We start from the raw sequence: 19,889 nt of genomic DNA on the forward strand, positions 1-19,889 counted from the left end.
GGGCTCTTCCTAACATGTTCATGGAAGAGAAACTGCATTTCTAGTGAAGTATTATATAAATCTCAAAATAAATTTAGCAGGTTGGCTCCGCAGCTCACTAGACTAATCCTCCGCCTTGCGGCACTGGCACACCGGGTTCTAGTCCCGGTCGGGGCGCCGGATTCTGTCCCGGTTGCCCCTCTTCCAGGCCAGCTCTCTGCTGTGGCCCGGGAGTGCAGTGGAGGATGGCCCAAGTGCTTGGGCCCTGCACCCCATGGGAGACCAGGATAAGAACCTGGCTCCTGCCATCGGATCAGCATGGTGAGCCGGCTGCAGCGCGCCTGCCACGGCGGCCATTGGAGGGTGAACCAACGGCAAAGGAAGACCTTTCTCTCTGTCTCTCTCTCTCACTGTCCACTCTGCCTGTCAAAAAAAAAAAAAAAAAAAAAAAAAAAAAAAAAAAAAAAAAAAAAAAAAAAACAAGAAACAAAATAAATTTAGCAATTTAGCATACGAGAAAGCTTGAAATTTCTGGTTTACAAAGATATTACAAAATTGCCACGTCTATTCACTTACTTCACAAGCAACTTTTAAAAAGATTTATTTATTTATTTGAAAGACAGTTAGGGCTGAGCCATGTCAAAGCTAGGAGCCTGGAACTCTATCCAGGTCCCCCATGTGGGTGACAGGGTCTCAAGTGTTTGGGCCATCTGCTGTTTTCCCAGGCACATTAATAGAGAGCTGGACTGAGAGTGGAAGAGCCAGGACTCTAACCAGTGCCCATATGGGAAGCCAGTATCACAGGCTGTGGCTTAATCCACTGCACCATAACACCAGTCCCAGCAACTTATTTATAATAGGGTTTTTAACATTTTACCAGTTAAAATCAATCCATATTCTCCATTCTTACACGTGTCTTTGTGGATGCATGCATGTATGATACAGATACCTTTCTTTTAAAAGATTTATTTATTTACTTATTTATTTATTTGAAAGGCAGAATTACCGAGAGAGCAGGAGAGACAGAGATATCTTCTTTCTGCTGTTTCACTCCCCAGATGGCCAAACAACCAGGGCTGGGCCAGGCTAAAGCCAGGAGCCAGGAACTTCATCCGAGTCTCCCACATGGGTACAAGGGCCCAGGTACTTGGGCCATTTTCTGCTGCTTTTCCCAGGTCATTAGTAGGGAGCTAGATTCCAAGTGGAATAACTGAGACACAAACCGGTGCTCACATGGGATGCTGGCACTACGGGTAGCAGCCTTACCTGCTATACCACAATGTCAGCCCTAGGCCCAAACACATGGACCATCTTCCACTGCTTTTCCCAGGCCATTAGCAGGCAGCTAGATCAGAAATTGAGCTGCTGGGACTTGAACCAGTGCCCATCAGGGATGCTGGCACAATAGGCAGCAGTTTTATTCCCTTGCCACAGTGCCAGCCCCATCAATTTACTTACAATAGGGTTTTTGAACATTATCTTCCTAGTTAAATCAATCTATATTCTCCATCCTCACATGTATACATAAGTGTATATATGAGATAGATATCTTTACCGGTATGCTGTGATACTATACCAAGCACCCAAACATCTGATATTGTCATACTAAAGCAGAGTTTCTATACACTGATAGATACTTCAGTTACACACAAAATTATGACTTGGTTTATTCAGACTCTTCTCACAGTAAAATTACTTCATTGCTATGGATTAAACAAAATCTGCACCCTGAAAATTAGCATGTAAAAAGCTTTTACAAAAATGAAAAAAAAACTAATTTCTTTTACACTATTTCCTTCTTAGTTAAGTTCTCTTTTAAAATTATAGACTGGGGTCAGTTCTGTGGCATAGCAGGTAAATCCACAACCTGCTGTGCTAGCTTCCCATGTAGGCGCCAGTTCAAGTCCTGGCTGTTCCATTTCTGATCCAACTCTCTGCTATGGCCTTGGAAAACAGTAAAAGATGGCCCAAGTCTTTGGGCCCCTGCACCCGCACATGGGAGACCTGGAAGAAGCTCCTGCTCCTGGCCATTGCAGCCATGTGGGGAGTGAATCAGTGGATGGAAGATCCCTCCCCTCTTTCTGTCTCTCTGTAACTCTGAGTTTCAAATAAATAAATAAATCTCAAAAATTTATACAAATTAGCTTGTCCTGTGAATTTGATATAAAAACTCATCCAACTACAAGATTTTAAAAAGAAAAACTTTCAATTCTCAGGGAAAAGGAGGTTTGCTCAGCCTCATTTTCTGGAATGTGGCGAGCATTAAGCTATGGTTTCCCAGCCAACTACTCCCTGGATCCAAAGTCTTAAGAGAGAACCCCCTATTTCCATCCCTTTTCATCTAGAGCAGCTATGATTTTTATCAGTTTTACATATCTGCTTCCTTGTAAAATTTAGTTGAAAGGAAAGGAAAGCAAGTTGTACCACGGACTTTTTTCATTATGAGGTAGCATAAGTTATAGATAGCAAAAGAATGAAGAGGCCCAGCCAGCAATATGGTATGCTGGTTAAGCTGGTGATACCAGCATCCCAAATGGGCAACAGTTGGAGTCCTAGATGCTCAGCTTCAGATCCAGCTCAATTAATGTACCTGGAAAAGCAACGGAAGATGGTCCAAGTAAGTGCTTGGCCCATGCCATCTACATGGGAGACCCAGATGGAGTTTCTGGCTCCTGGCTTCAGCCTGGCCCAGCCCAGAATGGCCCAGCCCTGACCACTGCGGCTACCTGGGAAATGAACCAGCGGATGGCAGATCTCTGTCTCACCCTCTCTAACTCTGCCTTTCAAATAAATAAATAAATAAACACACACACACACAAAAAAAAAAAAAAAGAAAGAAAGAAAGAGAGAGAGAGAGAGAGAAAAAAAAAGCAAGCAAGCATCAGGAAAAAAACAAGAGCTTTGGGACTTCTATTTTCTCTTCTGTAAAATGAAAAGGGTATCCTACCTGAATGCTTCTAAAAGCATAAATAATAATAATGAAGCTACCCGTTACCACACCAGACACATTATGTATGCTAAAAGGTAGCCATGAAATAATTAGTTATCAATCCTTATTCTGTTATTCTTAACTAACAGGCCAAAGTAAATACCACACCAAATATTTATTTTAGATCTTAACATGCTGTATTTCAAAGTTGGACTGGCTAAAAAAAAACTAGATGTTAGGCAAAATAGCAAAGTTAATCTAGGACCATCTATGACAACATAAGTGTACTACAACATGAGAACACCTTTATTTTTTTATAAATATAGATATAATTGGGAGGGTGAAATTAAAAGGAGCACACCATTTTGCTCAGCAAAGTCCCTTAGTTCTTAACTACCCTGAAGAACTTGTATAAGACTACAGAAGATGATTGTTACTGCCCCTATATATGAGGGTGCTTCAAAAAGTTCATGGAAATTGAATTAAAAGATAAGTTTATTTTGCTGCAAAAATATTTTAAAATCCATGCATACTTTTCTGATAATACATATTTTTCACAGTTTTGAAGATTCCATATACATCCACCTTGCTTGATGCTTTTTTTGTTCAATTCGATAAAGGCATAAACACTATTAGCTTAGTACGATTTTAATACCATGATTACAGGTGAATTTTACAAAGCCAGTGCACAAGCTGGAGCCTTCCTTGCAAAATCACGTTTCAAGCTCATACCATTGAGTACTAATAAGCCAGGAGGCTTCATTTCAAGCAAATGAATAGAACTAATGATCCAAAGGTAAGCAGGACTTGGCTTCTGCTCTACCGTGGCCATAATGATATCACAGAAATAGTACCACTCGGGCATACCTGAAGGCCAACCTGGTAAGATTTGCAGAGTGCCAAACTCACAGACTAAGGAATGAGTTTCTCAAACATAAAGATTTCTACTGATGGCTTATTTACCTTCTTTCCTATAGATAAATGAAGAAATTAAGATATTTCAACTTACTCCATCTACTCCCTATCCTCACTGTTTCCAAAAGTCCAAGCTTCCCAACAGGAAAGAACTGCAGAGCAAGCTACAGCCCAGCTCCAGGAAGGGGCCACAGCTCCCTCTGTGCTGTCTTGTGCCATTGTCCAAACTCTAAAGCTTTTAAAGTCAGGGATAAAGGGACTTAGTCAAGTCACTTCATGGCAGTATCATACAAGGGACTCAAGACTAAACTCCTACACCCTGCCCCATCTCTAATGCCAAACACTGGTGCTGGCACAATGGGAACAGAAAGATGCTGAAATGAGAAGTGTTGATGATTTTAAAGAAAATTTTACTTGAAGGAAAACAAACACAGCTGAAATGCTCTAATTAAGGAGATCTGATACTGAAGTAATTCTACTCTTTTCTTCTTGGATTATAAAAGGAAACTTTTATTTAAAGTTTATTTAATCAACTAGAAAGGTTTGAACATAATTTCAACTGCTTCTACGACCAGAATGATATTTTTAAAAATATTTATGTATTTATTTATTTGAGAGACATGGAAAAACACATGGAGAGCGCCAATCTTCTGGTTCACTCCTCAACCGCCTGCAAAGGCTAGGGCTGAAGCTGGGAACAGAGAATTGAAGCCAGGTCTCCCAAGCAGGGGGTAGAAACCCAACTACTTGAGCCAGTACCTCTGCCTCAGGGTCTGCCTCAGCAAGAAGCCAGAGTCAGGAGGCAGAGCTAGAAATCAAACCCAGAACTGCATTGTGGGACGCAGGTGTCTTAACCACTAGGCTAAACACCTGATCCTAAGTGTATTTTTAGCTAATCTAAACATACATGATAGTTTTTTTTCTTAGTCTGACACTTAGTTTTTCTACTATTTAGGAAAAAGAATTAACATTGAAATTGACTGTAAGTGAAAAACAAAATTCCAGCACAAAGTAACATTTTTCTGAAAAAAAAAATCACATTTTAAAGCTTACAAAAGCAAATATCATCCAAAGAAAATTCTCATCATTACACTCCCAGACTCAACAGAGTAAAAAGAAACAATTCAGGTGAGTTACTCTAGAATGTCAAAGAAACTACCTAATGAACTTGCCTAAGATTTTAAGTTGAACTCATACATAAATCTTGATTTTGCTATAGAGTTGACTACTTGTTGGTATAAGATTTCCCATGAACAACGTCAAAAGATCTGTTTAAAAAGAACAAGCCATCATAAAAACACAACTTACCAAGTTAAACTCTGTAGGTGTAACTCAAAAAAATCAACTCATGTACCTACAACTCTATAGAGACAGGGCATACCAACCCGCTCAGGGTTTAATTTTCTGTGCTATAAACTTGAGTCAAACTTCTGTTACATAATTCTTTTTTTTTTTTTTTTTGACAGGCAGAGTGGACAGTGAGAGAGACAGAGAGAAAGGTCTTCCTTTGCCGTTGGTTCACCCTCCAATGGCCTCTGCGGCCGGCACACCACGCTGATCCAATGGCAGGAGCCAGATACTTATCCTGGTCTCCCATGGGGTGCAGGACCCAAGTACTTGGGCCATCCTCCACTGCACTCCCTGGCCACAGCAGAGAGCTAGCCTGGAAGAGGGGCAACCAGGACAGAATCCGGCGCCCCGACCAGGACTAGAACCCAGTGTGCCGGCGCCGCAAGGTGGAGGATTAGTCTATTGAGCCACGGCACCGGCCTCATAACACTTTCAAAAGTGGTAAATAATCGGGGCCAGCGCCATGGCACAGTAGGTTAATCCACATGTGGTGCCAGCATCCCATATGGACACAGGTTCTAGTCCCTCTTCCAATCCAGCTCTCTGCTGTGGCCTGGGAAAGCAGTAGAAGATGGCCCAAGTTCTTGGACCCTTGCACCACATATGGGAGACTAGGAAGAAGCACCTGGCTCCTGGCTTCGGTTCGGTGCAGCTACGGCCGTTGCAGCCATTTGGAGAGTGAACCAACGGATGGAAAGACCTTTCTGTCTCGCCCTCTCACTGTCTGTAACTCTACCTCTCAAATAAATACATAAAATCTTTTTTAAAAAACAGTGGTAAATAATCAACTGAAAATCATCTTAGTTTAGGACCTCTGGTTTTTTTCTTAACTGTTTGGCAGTTCCCAAAGTCTGCACGTACCTATACCTGGGCAGATGCATACACATATGCAACTACATATATGTAGATGTGTTTTATAAAAGAAAAGCAAGTGGCATCTCACAAGAACATGAAGATGGGGCCAGCACTGTGGCACAGTGGGTAAAGGCACCGCCTGCAGTGCTGGCATCCCATATGGGCACCAGTTTGATCTCTGGCTGCTCTAGTTCCAATCCAGCTCTATGCTATAGCCTGGGAGAGCAGTAGAAGATGGCCCAAGTGCTTGGGTCCCTGCACCCAAATGGGAGACTAGGAAGAAGCTCCAGGCTCCTAGCTTCGGATCAGTGGAGCTCTGGCCATTACAGCCATCTGGGGAGTAAATCAGTGGATGGAAGACCTCTCTCTCTGCCTCTGCCTCTCTGTAACTCTGCCTTCTGCCTTTCAAATAAATAATATTAAATAAATCTTTGAAAAAAAATCAACATGAAGGTAAGTATTAAGTTTGAAAGTGAAGAGAACTAGAATGGTAGTTGAAACCAAAATGGAAATGTATTGTATCTTTCCTTAGGTAACCATAAGATATATTTCTCCTATAGATTGAGCAAAAAAATTGAACACATGGATATATTATAAAAGCACAAACAGGCCAGTGCCTCGGCTCACTAGGCTAATCCTCCACCTGTGGCGCCAGTACTCTGGGTTCTGTCCTGGCTGCTCCTCTTTCAGTCCAGCTATCTGCTGTGGCCTGGGAAGGCAGTGGAGGATGGCCCAAGTGCTTGGGCCCTGCACCTGCATGGGAGACCAGGAGGAAGCACCTGGCTCCTGGCTTCAGATCGGCGCAGGGCACCGGGCCATAGCGGCCATTTAGGGGGTGAACCAACGGAAGGAAGACCTTTCTGTCTCTCTTTCTCACTGTCTAACTCTGCCTGTCAAAAAAAAAAAAAAAAAAAAAAGGCACAAACAAAATCAGAAATTTGTTCCATAATCCACACTTTAATATGTTCTAAATTAACCTGAGTCCCATCAAAATGTGAAACAATCTGGAGCAATATATGTAATATGCACAATTACAATGCAAGTCAGGAACTGGACCACTAACACAACCACAGCGTGAATGAGACGGCTAGGATTTCCATCAGGGAGGGCTAAGGGCCTGGTGGGGGCACTCTGTTAAACGCATACCTCAGTCAACTGCAAAGCCTGAGAACACCCTAAGAAGCTGGAGACACTTGTGTGATTTCACAACAACGTTCCTTTAGGAGCTCCAAGCCCAGACGACTAGCATCTTTCAAGTGCCCCATTTCCAGAATTCCTAGTTTCAAATCATACTGGAAACCTCAGGTCGCAAGTGAATTACAAGGGTTCACTTCACCCTTTCTCAATGCCAAGAAGAAAACACAGAAAGCTTAAGTTTGTTTTGTTTTAAACTCGGACCATCTGCATTCCAAAATTGTATCACTCTGACTAATATAAACCGTTATTATAGAGAAATGATTAAAAAAAAAAAAAAAAGGGAAGCAGCCAGGGGAAAGGAATGAGGGAGTAGTAATGGTAACATACGGTACCATGTGCAGCAACCTCCCGCCAGCGAAGCAGGGTTAAGAGATGAGTCCTGGCCTTCAGGCAGACAACAAAACACAGCCCGGAGAAGGGGGGACAGGGACGGAGGGGGGGCCCTCGCCGGGCAGTTCGCACAAGAAGACTGCTCAGCTCCTTGCTTGCCAATTCCTCCTCTCTCTCTCCCAACCTCTTTTGCGTGTGTCTTGTCATATTTTCTTCAGCTGTTAATTGTCCAGACTTGAAGTCTTTAAACAGCCAGAGTTTAGGAAAAAGCGAAACCCTTCTAAGTGACCATCACAGCAAATCAGCTTCACGCTGGTGGGTAAAATTTTCCAAGGGAAGTGTTCTTCTGATAGTCACCCCCACCCCCTCCGCCGCCACACACACTCCCCTGGAGGGCTAAATGCACTGTGGCAATAAAACATTCATGCGACTTGGAATTTTAACACAATGCCATTTCCCTAGTTTAACCTGAAAGGAATGCACTAGTCACAACAGACTACATCATCCTGCCATTAAGCCCTGCCAAGGAACCGCTTTTTTGGCTGCGCTGGGCCAGCTTTGACGGGAAAGGAGTACACAGACCCACACACGGAGCACGCAGGGGCCACCTCTGCTTCCTCAGCTTCAGGCAGCAACACCCTGCTCTTGAACATGACCCCTGACCCCTCGCATTGTGACCGTTGTGTGAGGCATGTGTCACCCTGGAGCTTCTGCACAGCCACATGCTGGGCGGGCCATTTGCTGCTCCCTCTCAGCAGGCCCTTGGACAGGGGCCAAGGGTGCTTTCTTCTTATTACTGCTACTATGGAATGTCTTGTGTTTAAGAGGAGGGATGCTTTCTGCTTGAGTTGTAGAATGGTGTGATTGTTTTCCCCCCTTTGTTTCTGGCTTTCTGAAAAACAAACAACATATTCGCATTCATAATTAGGCTATGATCACTGACAACAGTTTTGGTTTGCTTTGGGGACTACTTTTCATAGGTGTCAGTGCGTTCACATTTAAGTGACATTTAATATAGACTTACAAAATACAAAAACAAATAATTGATTTCTCCTGAGAATTTTAGAGAAAAATTCAAAGGTGACACACTCTATACTGAACCATTTTACATGGCTAACAGATTATCACAAAATAAACAAGCAACAATATTTGACTCAAACTGATGAAGTACTTGTGCAGTTGTCTTCAAATTTGACATAACTGACAACACAAGGAACAGGAGAAAATCTATGTACACCAAATGAAAACTTAGAAACACATGAAAGTTTTACACGTGTTTCTAGGAATTTTTAGAGCTGCTCTGATGTCACTGTGACCCTTTATTACCAATTACAAAAGTACTAAGTTTTCTAAGTTGTCAGAGGTTATAATTTGCACCCTCAAACATGCTTTTTTCTTTACTCTCAACTTCTCTCCCACTACCAGAGTATGCCTTCCAGATTTCTTTTCCCTTTTCTAATCACTCATATCAGTAACTATTCTCATATGGGACACTTTCACTTTCAACCTTGTCCTATTATTTTCTGTTATTATTCTTCCTCTGTATTGTAGTCTAAAAAGTACAGACCACCCCTTCTTGCTCTGACCACAAGCTACAGCCAGGTGAGCTGTCATTATTCCTGTTGTAAAAAGCATTCCAGTTTTAATCTCTTGGAGTAAGGCCCTGTGCCCTTTCAAATGAGAAACATCTTACTTCAACTGAGAATACCTTAAAATACAAAATGATGATCTCAAAGCAAGTTAACATGCACATATAAAACAAACCCAAATCTTCTTCTTTAGCGTCATTTTTATCTCCTTAGTAGCTGGAATTAGTCTTAAGCCCTAGTTGAAACACTTTTTTTTTCTTTTTCTTTTTTTTCCAAACAGACATTATCATGCCTTGAAAAGTCATTCTAATCCCTCACCTTGGCCAAGACCTGCTAATTCTGCAGAGGCCAGCAATTATTTTTTTAAATAATAAATTATATTTGGTGAGATGGGGAAGTCAAATCCAACACAGAAGCAAAGGTTATCAAAAACTTTGTAAAATATTTCCATTCTAAGATGCAAATGTTGAAATCAAACTGTCAGTTTCATCTATATAAAACACAGCAATACAGACATTTTAGTTTTTTCACGTAATCTGATTTATTATCAATGTATTCATTCAAATTCCTATTTTGATGTCAGTAATGGGAAATATACCTTAATTCAAGAAAAAAAAAAAACATATAAAGCCATGAGATTAAAAGATAATTTTTATTTAAATCCAAACAGATACACTTTCCAATTGATCACAGTGATCCCAGTGTATCTTGGACCAACATCTAGAGAGAGAGGTTGGTAACCTTGCATAGGTCCCCTGCAGACCTCTGGAATTTTCAGGGACACCTCTACAGGAGAGGACCTCAGTCTCATTTTATTTCCAAACAAATTGCCAGCCAATTTTATAATCGATTCACTGCTACAGTACAATGGTACATAACCTAACAGGAAATCATAAGGTGCTACAAATACCACAATGGAAAATATTTTATATGAAACTGTACCAGTAAAAGTAAGTAGAATCAGATTAACTTAAAACCTACCAAAGAAATAATTCATAGCAATAAATTCACTGAAATATAGAAGTTGCAATAACCCAACAGGTTTTTAGAACTGTTAACTTACTTCCCTGAGTACATCTGAGGTGTTCTGTGTTAACCATTAATTTCCATTTTCCATGAACCAGAAGAAAACTTTGCTACATGAAAAGTCAGAAGTGGAGAAGTCAGGACTCAAGCTGGTGCCATATGGGATGCAGGTACTTCAGGCAACAGCTTAACCCACTGTGCCATAGAACTGGCCCTCAGACTTCTCACCAACTTCTATTACAAAGTGCACATGCCAGGCAAGAAGGATCTGTTCATTCCTCTCTACAGTCTTCAGTTTGGAGCCACAGGATGGGCTCAGTAGAAAGATGGAGAGGGAGGGTGGGAGGAGGAGGAAGGGAGAAAGGGAAGAGGAGGAAGGAGGAAGAAGGGAGAGGGTTGGGGAGGGGGCACACAGTTAACAGAGGGCAACCCTGTCTGAGGGGAAACCTCAGGGCAAAGAGATAAGAAAGGAGGAGCCAGGAAAAAAGGGAGAAGGAAGGAAGTGAGATGGAATGAGAAGGAAACCGATTAGAGGGGCAGCAGGGAGGGGGCGCAGCAAACAGAATGAGAATGAGACGGGGAGAAGCCTGGGAGGCCTGGGAGGGCAGAAGAGGAGGAAGCCTGAAGCCCAGAGGGGGCGGCTGGGGCCAGAGGAGGGATGGGAGCCCTGGACACCACCACAGTGCGTCAGGCAGCTGGCCGAGATGCTAATTCAGCGCTTTAACAAATCAATGCCACTTGAAAAGCACAATGCTAGCGCTCACTGGGTAGATGTCAGGGGACTGAGAAAATGCATTCTCAAGTATTTCACATTAAGAGGGAATAATGTGTTAATTTATAACTCTTCACCCTATACACTTGGATTATCTATCTGTGTCAGCGATTTGACTTCTTAAATTTATCAAGCACGCACGCCAAGGGAGGCAGATCGGCTCCACCACTGGGAAATAGAGGCTTAGGAAAAGCCCATCCCAGGTAGCACGGTGGTTCCTCCTGCTTTTCTATGGGTTGAAGTCCTGGTGGGGAGCAGCAGGCAGGAGTGAGGGCCTAAAGGGAAGATCAAGAGAGGAGGGGAACCCCTGCTCCACTTCTTAAAGCGACCGAAGGAAAGGCTTGCTCTGCCTGGAGTTGATTGCAGGAGGTGTCATCTGTCAAAAGTGACACAGAAGAGGAGGAATAACTTGAATCAGCAACCCGAGCTGCCATATCAGAATTTACTTTACAGAAACTTACTTAAGTCTCTTGGTGCACCCAGTGGAAGAGAAGCTGCTGACAACTGGGATTGTAATTAAACAGTACTCTCCCAATGCCACTCCAGTTCCACAGACAGAGCTTATCAAAACAGGGAGATGACCAGCGCTTGGCTTACTTTAGTTCACTTTGATACAAGGAGGGGAAATGTTAAAGAACTGATATTCCATCTCAGCATTCAAGGGCCTAGTAAGAACTGTTTTTTTTTTCCTTAAGAAAAATATTTTGTATTAAACATAAAATTCTTGGAATTATTTTCTAATTATTCCTTAATGTAAATTTAGTTAACTTTTAATATAATAATAACACAGTCTCTAACCTTAAGAGACAGACTCTGCTAGTAATTTTTGCTCTGGAAATTAAAGCATTGTCAGACTAGTTTTCGGAAGGTAAACGATGTCAACACACATAGGCAAGTGTGTTTAAATTGTGCAGTAAACAGAAGAGAATATGTTTAAATAAAGTGTTTAATTAGGATCATATCTCCAAAGATAGAAAGGGGAAAACGGTGCTAATTATAAAAGAAAGAAAAAAGCCCAAACCCTGAGTAACTCCTCTAAGCCTGCATAGACAGCACGAAGCAGTAGTGCAAACTGCGGGGGCTACTTGTACAACTGCAACAGAAACAGACATTCTCTTATTTTCAAGACATTCATATGTAAATGAATGCTGATGAATGGAAATGAGATGCTATACATGATGGGCAACTTCAACATTTACTTGAACAAAAAGGCAAAGTTACCTCACTCACTGAAGCCTGAATCTCTTTCCTTCCAGGACTAGGCATAAAAAAATGAGCCACAATGATGGACCTTCCACCAGCTTCTATTGGCTAAACACCATCTTACAGAGACACTTATGACAGAAAACGAACATTCTTTCAATATGCATTGCATCTTTCCTTGTGACATGGTATTACATGCAGTCTTTTTATAAAATGAATACTTGATTAGAAATTGAAATTAAAAGTCAGAAACTTTACAGCTGCACTGAACCAAAGGGTCAAAGTATCCAAAATAGTATAATTATTTAATGAATTTTTTTCTTTCAAAGAAGGTAATTGATCAGGAATTTCCTGGCTCAAAAACCACAGAGTTTGCTCCTTTAATTTATCATAAAATCTTAGGGGACAGAACATACATTTCCAGCAGTATGTTTGCAGTGGGGAAGAATCGTGTATCTGTGTGTTTTTCCAGGTCCTCTGTTTATGTCCTCAGAGTAGGGTCCATCCTATCCCCAGTTTTTGCATGAATTACCATTCCTGTCTGTCCCATCTAAGCCCCACCCCCCATATAAACTACCTATTCTTATCATTATGGTACCAATAATCCCCTTCCTCCCACCCTCTCCCCCACCACACTCACCTAAGGGGTTAAAAGACTTCAGTACATTTGTGACTTGTCAGTGACATATAATACCCAGGTCCTTCATGCAATCAACTTTTACTTGACATGTATTTGCTCATCACAGGACCCGCATTACTACTGGGAAAATGAAGAAAAACCTAAATTAACACTTGACATTCAATATGGTCAAGTCCTTAATTGGCTGGGCTTCCTGAGAAAGCAATTTTCTATTCCCCAAACTGTTCGCGTGTCATGTGTGGAGTGCAGCTCTTGGCCATCACTGCTGTCCCTCGCTCCCTCTAATGAGAGCAGATGAATTAGTGCTACGTGACACGATTTGAACAGGGCTTCCTCGGCCTCCCCTCCCCCTACTCTTTCTCCTATACCAGTGACAGCTGTGTGGCAAGAGGAAGAAAGAAAGAGAAATGCAAGAGCAAAGAATCCTGTAAAGGATGATCATTTTTTAAAATGAACCTTAAATGTCTTGTTGAAACTCCAGAACAACAGGGCCATTTAATTGTGGAGGTGGGGAAGGGGGCTGCTCCAAGACCAGGGGAATTATCTGGCTATGGGTGATTTGGGTTGTATGAACTTCCAGCATGTTTCTTCCCTTCCTAGCTGGTTGCAGTATTAGATTGCACTGATCTAATTAAAATGGAATCTACATCCACTTAAAAAAGTTTTTTTAAAGGTCTGGAGAATGGGTCAACTAGAAAAAAAAAATGAACAGCATGAAGTGATTATTAGTCTAAGATAAATATACTTGAAGGTGAAAGAAAACAAGTCCTTTCACCAAACATTTAAGTCATGAAGAACCTACAAAATTCTGTCACTGTATCTTGTTCTCAAATATTGTTCAGTGTCTGAACTTAACTATTCTATTTTAAAGCATTTTCATTACTTCCCTTTGCTTATTGAATTACTGTAACAAAAACTATTCAATCATGAATTTCATTCTATTAATTTGGAGAAAGAGAGGGTGCAAGAGAGAAATATTCTACTTTAAATGAGCATGTTTAGCTCAAAATCAAAAAAGCAACTGAATGGATGCATTAAAAAAGGCAGGACACAATGTGCTCTATTCATAGATACTAAACACTAAGTTAAAGGGATCTCCTCTAGTCTTTGCTTACTCATTTTGAAAGCAAAGAAGTAAATTTAAACACCCATACTACTTACCCCATCTGATTAGGACAAAACAGAAGTAGAGGAGGGAAGAGTACCTGGCAAATCCAAATTTCAGGAAGTAGTTAGTCTGAATAAATGTGTAAGTGAAAGTAGTTAGTGAAAGTCACAAGCACCTTAACACTTTGGATCCTCATTCATTTTTATGTAGGTGAAACCCAAGGTACAGACACTATCTGTGTACAAACAAATATGTCAAGGGCATACAAGTGCCACAAAATCAGTGTAAGAATACAAAGTACCAAACTACTGTAAGTGCAGTTCCCTTGCTTCATTCAAATGAGTAGCATGATCATTTATTAGCTGTTCCTCTACAATCCTGAATATGAATTTTGTATTAAGTAAAATGTGAAATAAACCTGAAGATACAAAAGGATACTGGTGAAACCCATTTTGCACTCTGCGTAGTTATAATCTACAGTCAAAAAGGCTATTTCTACATTTTAAATCTATATGTAGGAAACTAGATGAAACTTTGTGTTCATTTTTCCTTAAAAATGCAATTCAAAGTTATTTTAAATTATTGTGGCTATAACAGGAGACAACCTGCAAATAAGAAAGCTTTTCAAAAAGAACTTGAATTTTCAAACTTATTAGAACATTCCTATTTTTGGACAACAGTGAAATTCTAAAATATGTGTATCCTTTGTAAGTACATTCACAGAAACAACAGAACATAATAGATACACACTCTGCATAGATAATCCCTCCTGTGGCCAAAAGCCTAATATTTCAAGTATCAATAAGATCCCTTTGAAAACACACTTGAGACAGCTTGTGAATGGGCATTCTATCAGGTGTTTAAAAGAAGTAAATAGGTAATTTGGTATTCTGGAAAAGTAGCTCAATCTAATACATCCAGTTAACTGCTACAGTAGCATTATCATCACTGAGCAACAAAGGGCAGTGTATTCTGCCAATAGCTTTAGGGTGACCTTTGCAATGCTGACTGGTCCGTCAAGTCCCATCTCTGAGATGCAAGGCACAGACAGGGATGGTTTATTAACTAAGGTAGGAACTAAAGATCAGGAGCTTCCAAAAGGGTAGTGTTTTCACTCAGGACATAGGGACTTCCACTCCTTAAGAAGTGAAGAAGTGTACCAGTGTACCTGTACAAGAGACAGGACTTTCTCAAATCATCAGCCTTCTAAGGTGAGAAACACTCACTTTATTAGAATGGCATTAACAATTTGACATATGCTTTTCCTTCTCTCAGCTTACATTTTTAAGGGTTGCAAAGAAAATCCAACTGAGAATGAGTAAAATGGAATCAATGACTTGAGCTCTAAGCAAAAAGCACAGAAAATATGTTAACATCATCCCAGACCTTTAAACAAACTGTGACCCGTGCTGCTTTTATGTGGGGGTGGTTTCCAACCACTGCCATCAGTTTGCGTCTGTAGAATCCAAGAGGGCAGTAACCGTGGGCCAGAAAAATGACTCTAATCTAAAATGAGAATTTCAAGGATCACCTACCTATAGAACAGATGCCTAGGAAAAGGTGCCGTTTGAGTCAAGAGAGTTTACTGTGACTGTGGCAAAGTGACAAGCTTAAACTTGATATTCTGTTAGGGATGAACAGCCTTTGAAGTTCATAATAAACTTGAAATGGTTCTGTGGAATGTTAAGGATTAATGTAGATGGCTGGTGCCACTGTCATGCCTATACAAAGGTATGTCAACTTGGATACAACTGCATTAACAGCTCCAGGGTATTCAGAACAGAGGGTTTGCCCTTTATTATTATTACTAATTATTATTAAGAATCTCAGTTTAACCATAAGAAGAGGCTGCATGGCATTCTCAACTTGGTTAGCAAAGCTAAAATTAAAATCCTTACACCAGTTTGGAAAGGCATAATGTTTGCCACCCACTTAGTCCGTGTTACCTTCACATTATCCCATCCTCAGAAAGTATAAACACAGCAGAGAGAGAAATGGCTGCTTTAAAACAGCCTGGCACATGGAACAATAAAACTCTCTATCAAACACAAGAAACAAATATTATTTTATAAAAATTAATGGCATCTCAAAGGGTATATTCTTTCATCCTTCATTCTTCACCACTCCCTTTACTTCAGTGCTTCCCTCTCCTGTATTAAGGATATTTTATCTAAGTCCCAGTTGAAAGGCTTCTGAAAGTGTTAAGTCACAGCTGTGTTGATGCTAACTTCTGGAACATGGCATACTGGCATCAAGCTGACACACTTGCTTACTGATGCTTCCTTATAACTGCCCCAGCACTTGATTTGGAATACCCGATTTTACTCTAACACATACTGTTAATCTCTGGTCTTTTCTCCAGTTCAGCTCTTCTTTGCAGTTTTGGAAGCAAACCAACAGCTTGTTATGTGTGCAACAGAGACGGCTCCCTTCTGATTGGTTCCTGACACTGTCCAGTGACTTTATTCCACAAGACCCTAGACAGAACCTAGGCACACCGAGGCCCCATTTGCAGATATCATTTTAACAAGATGTTCTTGTTTCCTGTTCCCACGAAAATCAATAACAGGATGACCTTCAATTTGAAATTCAAACCAATTAATTACCCGTTCTGTTGAAAATGTTGATATCTGATTTGCCTGGAGAATTTCAATTATGAATAGATTATTTCTTTTAAAGAGCCCCTTCAAAAAATATACACAGACATTGAAAACCTCATCTTATACAATATAAATGATGTTTTCTTGAAGCAGGCATAAAATATTGGCCTTGCACGAATTGGTATGGGGAAGTTTTCCCCTTGTGGTCCATCTCCTCCTCATGACATCATAATCAATTGCCTGGTAAATTACAGCAATCCCACAAAGATTCAGGGCCAAGAATCCACTGCTTAAAGGTGAGATGAAAAGCTTTTATAGTTGAATTCAGCTCTTCATCTACATCAGTTACACAAATCAAGAGATGTTTTTCAGGATCTAGAAATCTTCTTTTCTTCCCTTGTAATTCTAAAATTCTTCCATTTCCACCTTTATTTAAGTCATTTGAGTATTTTTTCTCTTGATCACACACTTGATTCTTTAGATACGGGTCATAAGGAGAAAATCTATACATCAAAACTACCAGCACCAGAAATATTTATAAAACTTTGTTTTTAATTACAAGAAAAAAAAAAAACGGAAGAATTCAGTTCATCCCAATGGGGAATTCCCAAGACGAATGATCACATGCAATGAAACCATTATCTTCATCCATTAAAACATTATCTAAGACAGAGGTTTCTATCTGGCAGCCAGTGGGCTGAATATAGCCTGCAGAGGAGTTTTGTTTGGACCACACAGTTTTTAAAATATTCGAGAACGTTGCCAAGATCTCAAAATCAGGAGATTTCACATAAAAATCTGGATTTCTGGCTTCTCTTTCAAAAGAAGAGGAGGAAGATCTGGCAGCACAAGGCCTGCGTTCCCACCTGGCAACAACTGGCTGGGACCAAGAAGCAGCTACTTCATTGTGGTTGAGAGGTGAGCTTTCTGGTCTACCAGGGCCCTCACCAGACTCCCCATTCACACAATTTCCCTTACCCCTACACGGCCCTCTTAGACAACTATGATCTCTAAATGTCATTTTCTTCCAAGGAGGGTTTGTGGAGTTTATGGAAGACAAAGACCAGGGTGTTCTAGAAACTGATTTAAAAATACATCATTCATGAGTTTACACAATGTCATACAATGGGCAGCTTTTGCTTCAAACTGAAGTTGTTAATAAAACTTAGGTGTAAAGCAAAGGAAATTAGTTTTCATAATCTAAAAATATTTCAATAGTAAATCCAGAATTGATGACCTAACAGTATACAACGGTTTGACAAATTTTTACACAGGTTTTTCAATCAACCATGTTCTTCGCTGCAGCCCAGAACAGATGACAAGCTATTACTCAGACCTACTCCCATTCTGTTCCTTCACGTGTTAACACTTCTGTATTTCCTTTCTAGAGCGATCATGTACTTAAGTGAAAACGGATCCTAATATGAAAATAGGATATGTCTTCAAGGTAAATTTTAAAAGTCAACATTTCAGATGCATGAATATTATCACAGCAAATATTCCTCTTTACCAACTCCACATGCATACCATCATCTGACATTTATACTTACAATTAGACATTATTGCGGGTTCAAATGACCCAAAAAGTCATGGCATATTTCTTTAAAAATGATTATTACCTAAAAGCAGATGTCTATGACAAAGTCACCATCCACTTCTATTTGCTTTATTCCTAACGGAAATCAAGTAGAAGGAGAAAATCTTTTACATTTTATTATTTCCAATGAGCCACAAAAACACAGCACTTTCTATTAATGGATTTTACAAGCAAATTAATGATACCCCATTTAGAAGAGAAATAAAAGTATCCCTTTATTTCTTCCAACTATATTAAAAATGGGCTACCTCTTGGCATACTATTGTGGTAAAGAAATGCTTGGATATCACGCAGATTATACTAAGTAGGCTAAGGCCAGTCATATATCAACTTCGCACACTGAAATTTAGATCAACTACAATGTAGTATTTTAAATTATGTTTCATCACTGGTCTACATGCTTGAAAGACTTTTTAATTAGTTGTTTCCTTCCTATGAGAAGTATTTTTTTCCATCTATACCTAAAGAGAGTAATCCTTGAACACATGCCAAATTTACTTCACAATCAGACTTTAATCCCCAAATTCTCTTGATTCTTAACAACTTGAACAACTTTAAGTAAACAGTTCACAAAATCATAATGATCATGCTACATTCTTTCACTCCTCAGTGGGTAGGGAAAGAAAAAAAATGCCATGTGCATGAGCTCCGTAAATGTTGTGTTAGGCCTGATACCTGAATGACAGTATGATATATTCCTTATGGGAAATACTTTTCCTTCATTTCCATTATGTTTGAAATTTGAGCAATTAGAAACAGACACCTGGAACTCAGTTATTAATTTACCTCTCTCCACCCCTTTTCCATTTCTTTCCAAACCATTTCTTAAGATGCTTCTTAAAGAGATGATCTTACAGGATAACCTGATTATAAAAGGCACTGAAACAATATTCACAGTATTTTAAAAGTCTAAATGTATTTTCTTTCTAAGTATATAGCTTTTTTAAAATAAACTAAAACTTCTTGAAAGTTACTATTTTACAAGTATTCTAGGAAAAGTATACTTCATCACATCTACGTTGATTTGGTTTCTACATCAGCTTACACAGGGATTTTTATGAAAAAACACTGTCATGTCTGCTTGGTGATGACCAGAGCTTCACACCTGGCCTCCTCAGGTCCATATCGCAGTGGCTGAAAGTATGTAAAGCAGTCCGCAAAAACTCATGGTTTCAGCTTTGTTTGCACTCTGCTGTTTTAAGATGAAAAATACAGCCTGAAATAAAATATGTTTAATTTCATCTCAACTGTGTTCTACAGGGAAAAAGGTACTGCTCTCACTTAACTCCTTCCTATGAATCACTGGCTTCTGCGAAAGGGTCTCTCTGAGTAGGTGTATGCTTGGGATCCTTTTGGCATTCTACATTGGAAAAACAAGATCAAGAGTACAGGAAGCCTGGCACTTACAGGAGTAGGGTCTGATGCTAACTCAGAAGACAGGCGGCAGTTGGTTTATTAAGAAATTATTTAAAATAACTATTTACACAAGCTAAAACAACCAACTTCTCACTTCCACCAAAAGAGTGTTTTTAATATAATAAGCATCCAAGCTTCTCTGAGAAAACCTGGACTATATTACACATGCATGACTGTGGCCCAGGGTGCAGGATATGGGATGTGCTTCCTATCAACAGATTAACACTTCATTTTCATTACTCTAATCTCACCACAGGCTGTGAACACTCTTTTTTTCTTATTTGAACAACAATAGTGCTTGAAAAACCAAGCTGACAGGCAAGCTGGGTTCATTAAATGCGCAAGGTCTCTATTCCCATAACACATCTCACCTGTATGAAGCC

The 19,889-nt window shown here is 40.1% G+C and overlaps 1 protein-coding gene across 36 annotated transcripts in view; it reads right to left on the minus strand.

Annotated features, from left to right (window-relative positions):
* BNC2 (basonuclin zinc finger protein 2) overlaps positions 1-19,889 on the minus strand; it is a 462,557-nt gene that overhangs the window by 283,566 nt on the left and 159,102 nt on the right. For 3 of the 36 annotated variants that reach the window (XM_051857715.2, XM_070052584.1, XM_051857694.2), the window contains exon 1: positions 7,558-8,643. The exons of the other annotated variants lie outside the window; for them this stretch is intronic. In XM_051857715.2, coding sequence (XP_051713675.2) covers positions 7,558-7,560 — 3 coding nt within the window. In that variant the 5' untranslated portion in view covers positions 7,561-8,643. Of the gene's footprint in view, positions 1-7,557; positions 8,644-19,889 lie in introns of those variants that run through there. 36 annotated transcript variants of the gene reach the window in all.

The sequence above is a fragment of the Oryctolagus cuniculus genome, chromosome 1 (assembly GCF_964237555.1).
Source record: "Oryctolagus cuniculus chromosome 1, mOryCun1.1, whole genome shotgun sequence".
Lineage (NCBI taxonomy): Eukaryota > Metazoa > Chordata > Mammalia > Lagomorpha > Leporidae > Oryctolagus > Oryctolagus cuniculus.